A 5887-nucleotide genomic window follows, 5' to 3' on the forward strand; every position below is an offset into this window, starting at 1 on the left:
GTGAGGCTTAGGAGAGAAAAGGGAAGAAATCCTAAGGGTGTGAGGCTTAGGAGAGGAAAGGGAGAAGATATCTTAAGCTACCACAAAGAAGGAGAGAATAGCTATAGAGTTAGAGAGGAGGAGAGCATCTTGAGGCCTTGTATCAAGGTGTCGCTTGAGAGGGAGGCCGTAGAAGGAAGATGAGGGCTCATCTCTATGTATAAGCTATGTATTCTCCATTTCTTTTGCCTTAGTGAAATATTTAATTGATTCCCTTCCGTGGACGTAGATCCAGTTGGATCGAACGACGTAAACGATCTGTGTTTGCTTGTGTCCTTTTTCGTCTCATTTCTATGCTAGGAAGTACATATCTCACAACATATAGAAAGCAAGAAAATGTTATTCTATCTAAAATAAAAAAAAGAAGCCTTCAAAGTTTTAAGAAAGAAGGGCAATACAAGTTCTTAACTTTTTTTTCAAGCATTGGAAGAACAAAGACTTGAATGGATCCCAAGTGCAATTATAGCTAAAAATGTTGAAAGTAGCTTCATACATATAACAAGCTATCATTATGCTCTTTATCTGGCAAAGTAAATGGCTTTATATGTTTGCCATATTATTTGACCAAAAAAATTATTGGAAGAATTGTATTGGTCTTAAGTGTTGTCTTATGCGAGAAAAATTGTGTTTGTTGGAGGATGAAGTTGAGCAAATTCTCTCTCACAGATGAATTAGTAAAACGTGAGAGAATAAATAAAAGTAAAAAAAAAAAAGAGAATCATCAAGTGATCTATTATATTAGCCAAAAGGAGCGAATGATTTTAATGTTAAGTAATACAACTCAGTCAAAATGATATATTTGATCCTCGTCTTTAACTTGATTGAAAATAGTGCATATTACTATAAAATTATAAGATAAAATAAGATGATTCATAGAAATAAGACGTAGATAATTCTCGAGAAGTTTGATAGTTACTAAGACATTCTGTAAAATTCAACGTACTATGGGAATTTAGGAATCAAAGTTCATCACAAATGCTTTTCTTTAGGGTCATGTGCTCACTCCATAAGTCCATGGGAAACATTAATGGCTCCCTATTGTTCTAATGATAACAATTAGGTGTGTGGTGTGACAAAATGACTTGTTAGCATTTCAACCAATTATAGATACACTAGATAAATCATGAATATAGTATATTTATAGGCTTTATAGTTTGAAGAAAATGAACCCAAGTGGCTTCATATTAGCAATTATAAATTGAAAATTGGCTACAAAATCAAACCAAGATAAGTGATATTGAAAATCTACAAGAGGTTAGATAATGTAATACATGTGTATCATGAAGGGTGATTTTTAGGTTGGATTGCTATAAATACAATTTTAATGATTTTTTCAGCTTATAAATAAGAAGATTGACGACCAACAGATGGGCGTTGCCCTTGTTATTGACAAATGACATCAATCTTAGTAATCTGTTGGACACTGATTTTGTTAAGATTTTATAATTTGTGGTGTTGGTCTCTTTGTATAAATGATACATGTTAAATAAATATTAACACATAGTGCATTATTAAATTTTTATTTTACATTTGGGCTAAGAATATAATATTAACATAATATCTGGTCTATTATGTAAAATCCTAAAATTTTTAACAAAATAAGACAATACTAAATCAACCTAAATTTTCTTAGGCTTAAGAGTTTAAAAGCATAGTTGATGTTGCTAACTACTATAATATAAAATAGGTTGTTTGAAAAAAAAAAAATCATTCATTTACATGGCACCCAATTCATATGTAGTTAATTACACATCTAACATCTAAATTTTACATTTTATATTTGCATCACCAAGTTCTTTCATAGCACATCAAAATTTCACCATTTTAACCTTCAAAAAGTGAAATTTACATTTTCATGCTTGGGCAATGTGGTAGGTATGTAAAAACTGAAGTTAAGATGTCGGATATGTGAATACATAGGAATTGAGTGGTTTGTATGTTGTGGTATATGTGAAATTTAAAATAGGATAACGATCTTTGACGAAGCGAAAAATAGAACGAGAAAATTCACACCAGAAAACAGTGACAAGCGGAACACACAAATTTACGTGGTTCGGCAAGTTGCCTGCGTCTACGGAGTTGCAGAGGATTTTACTACTCGAGGAATTTACAGCAGTCGATCGTCTCGACTTACAAGAGGAATCTCTCACTTTGTTGCTCTCCCTTTTTCTCTCTCTACACCGAGATACACCGAAGTAGTTTTATACCGAGATACACTGAATAAGATAAACTTACAAGAGAAATAAACTCAATTTCTTTTCTTCCACAAGTCATTAAGAAGAAGCCAAAGGAGAACAATTTTCTTCTTATTCTTTCTCTTCCTTCTGACTTTGCACTTCTTTTCCTCTATCCCGAGGAAGTCAAAAGAAAAATACAAAAAATCGTGACTTCGAAACTGAAGCAGTCATGCGATGCCTTTTATCGCGAACAACTAGGGAGACGTCGCGACTATTCGCGACAGAGGAGCGCTTTCGCGAACGTGAGCAGGAGTTTGCGCGACAGAGCAGAAGCGGGAGTTTTCGCATATGCGCAGGAACGGGCGGACTGAACCGGGCTCCATCCTTAACAATGTATATAAATCTTTTATAATTAAATCATTATTTACAGAATTGGTTATTTCCATCTTGGGCGGCTCGGCTGGCATTCGGCAGAGTCGACCGAAAAGGTCCATGCATGCGGGATAAAAATGCTGACGCAATCAACGCGTAATTAATACATTATAAAGGGGCCCAAATGGAAAAAGTCAACCCCTAACGTCATTCAATACGTCATATTTGGGAAAATTTGTGAATATTTGGGTTAAAAAAATAAAAATATTAGTTGGATAAGCCTCGAAGTAATTGAATCGGCTTTTAAATTAATATAATATTAATTATTTAAATATTTTATATTCTTTAAAAAATGTAAAAAAAAGAAATTTTTTGATTGGATGGTATGAGCTGTTTTAACTTTTATGTGTTATTGATTTTCAGGAGGGGTATCAATTTAAGTTGATGAGTTTGATTAAGTTTTTGTGTAAAGTTGACTCATGAAATTATATGGTTGATTTGAACATAACTCATTTATTATATTGCAATTAAATGTTATGGTATGTTTGGGGGTGGCGGTGCGATGGTGGGGGCGGCGCCGCACCGCAGTTTTGTCTGTTTAGGTAAAAAAACTGTTGATAAAATCTATGTTTTTCCACCACTCTTGGCTAGATGCAGTGATAACTTTCTAACTGTGGTCTGACTTTAAAAAAAGGAAATTTGAATTGTCAGTTTATCACCAAAGCTTTTTGAGCATCAGATTATTATTCAGCAGTTTCACAACTATTTTTTAATAAATTGTAGTAGCCTTAAATAGATCCTTAAACCTGATTCAAAAGTAAGTAGTCTAAACCAGTTAGTAGATACGTCATATATTTTTTTAGTTCGATATGAATACTAAAAAAAGACTCATTTAATCCAACTCAAACACGCGTAATTTGAAAGAACTCAAATTTGGTCAAAATAATAATCGAGTCTCTAATTTTGATTTGAATGTGACTCGAATACTAGTATGATCAAGTCAAATATATGATTTTCAATTTGAGTTTGGATCAAATTGCATTTTAAAACATTTTGTAAACTTGCTTGCTTATGAGACTCTTTTAATGGCGGTTAAGAAAGTCTACACCGCAGTTTTGTTTGTTTGGATAAATTGTATTTTGCAGTTTTTTCAAAAAAATGTTGTTGAAATCTGCGTTTTTTCATTACTCTTGGATTAATGTGGTGACAACTTTCTAGCTGAGGTTTAACTTTTTTTTTTTTTTTAAATGTAATAAATACAACAATTTTTTGAGTAAGTTGGAGCTGCCTCAAATATACCCTAAATTGACAATTTTTTATCTCTTTAAAGATTTGAGGGCTAAAGTGATAATTTTATACTCTGGACTAAAATGACCCCTAAGAAAATTTAGAGAGAAATATTAACAATTCTCTCAAATATTATTTTACACACTTAAATACAAATATTAATTGTAAGTTTCCTAATAATTTAGCTATATTGTCTAATAGTTAAAAATAAAATCAAAATATATCATATGGTGCATAAAATAAACTAAACTAGTGGCCATCAAGATATATACACAATTATTTTTTTAAATTTAAAACCAATGCTTTTTAGTTTAAAAAAAAAAAAAAAAAAAAAAAAAAACACTTGGGTGGTTCATTTGCAAATATAAAAGTTTAGGATGGCCTATATGTAATTATCCCCAAAAATAATAATTATTATTTAAATATATCTTCAAATTAAAATAATTTTATAATCTGAATCCGCTGCTTTCCCTCCATCGTTCTCCACAAGTCCGCTCCTACTGGTCTTCCCGAGCTCCGATATATCCGTCCCCATTGTTTTATCTCCCTCCTCCTCCAACTCTACCTCATCTTCTCTGCACCCCCGCACTGTCAACCAGATCATGAAATGAAGAGAGAAGCCATTGATTCCTCTCCAATAGCTTCTCTTCTACTTTTGTTCTTCGCCCTGCTCCCTGCCGCCACCCTCGCCCTCAGCGATGCAGAGGCCGGCTATATCCGCCACCGCCAGCTCCTCTACTACCGCGACGGATTCGGTGATAAGGTTTCGATTCCTCCTTCCTTCTCCTTCCCTAACCCTAGCCTTCGCAACGCTTACATTGCTCTGCAATCATGGAAGCTGGCCATACTCTCCGATCCGATGAATTTAACCGCCAATTGGGTCGGCCCGGATGTCTGCAAATATACCGGAGTGTTCTGTGCGGTTCATCCATCCGATCCTGGATTGTTTGTGGTCGCATCGATCGATCTTAACCATGGCGACATAGCAGGGTTCTTGCCGGAAGAGCTAGGGTTGCTCTGCGAACTCGCGGTTTTTCATATCAATTCGAACCGATTCTGCGGAACGATACCGAATAGCTTCGAATCGATGCATCTTCTCTTCGAGCTGGATCTGAGCAACAATCGCTTCGCCGGTAAGTTTCCCGATGTGATTCTCCGTCTTCCTTCTCTAAAATTTTTCGACATCCGGTTCAATGAGTTCGACGGCGAGGTCCCGGATGCGCTATTTGAGAAGAATTTGGATGCTATTTTTATTAATAATAATAGATTCTTGGATGAAATACCGGATACGATTGGGAGCTCGCCGGTTTCTGTGGTTGTTCTGGCGAATAATCGGTTTCATGGATGTGTTCCGGCGAGTTTGGGGAATATGTCGAACACATTGGATGAGATAATTTTTTTGAACAATGGATTGAGGACTTGTCTGCCGAAGGAGATCGGGTTGCTGAAGAAAGTTAGGGTTTTTGATGCGAGTTTTAATAATTTGGTTGGGGAGTTGCCGGAGGAGATTGGGGCGATGGTGAGTTTGGAGCAGCTGGATGTTGCGCATAATTATTTGACTGGGGAGATACCGGCGGCGATATGTCAGTTGCCGGCATTGAAGAATTTTACTTATTCTTATAATTTTTTTACGGGAGAACCGCCCGCGTGCTTGAATGTGCCTGTGTTTGATGATCGGAGAAACTGTATTAAGGGGAGGCCGAAGCAGAGGTCGGAGAGGCAGTGCAGGGCGTTTCCGAAGAAGCCGGTTGATTGTTGTTCGTTTAATTGCACGCCATTTGTGCCGGCAGTTTCTCCGCCGGCAGTCGAATTGCCTCCACCATTGCCATCACCACCTCCACCTCCGCCATCGCCGTCTCCACCTCCACCATCACCGTCACCTCCTCCTCCGCCGTTGCCGTCTCCACCCCCGCCACCACCGTCACCTCCTCCGTCTCCACCCCCGCCACCACCGTCACCTCCTCCACCATCACCATCTCCTCCGCCCCCACCCCCCCCCCCCCCCCCCCCCT

The 5887-nt window shown here is 37.0% G+C and overlaps 1 protein-coding gene across 1 annotated transcript in view; it reads left to right on the forward strand.

Moving 5' to 3' along the window:
* Window positions 1–4356: 4356 nt before the first annotated feature.
* Window positions 4357–5887, forward strand: part of LOC110037059 (leucine-rich repeat extensin-like protein 3) — a gene marked incomplete at its 3' end in the record, with an annotated part of 1860 nt that continues 329 nt past the window's right edge. The window contains exon 1 of the mRNA XM_020741632.1: window positions 4357–5887. This exon is cut by the window's right edge and continues 329 nt beyond it. Coding sequence (XP_020597291.1) covers window positions 4483–5887 — 1405 coding nt within the window.

This window comes from Phalaenopsis equestris, unplaced genomic scaffold (assembly GCF_001263595.1).
Source record: "Phalaenopsis equestris unplaced genomic scaffold, ASM126359v1 Scaffold214330, whole genome shotgun sequence".
NCBI lineage: Eukaryota > Viridiplantae > Streptophyta > Magnoliopsida > Asparagales > Orchidaceae > Phalaenopsis > Phalaenopsis equestris.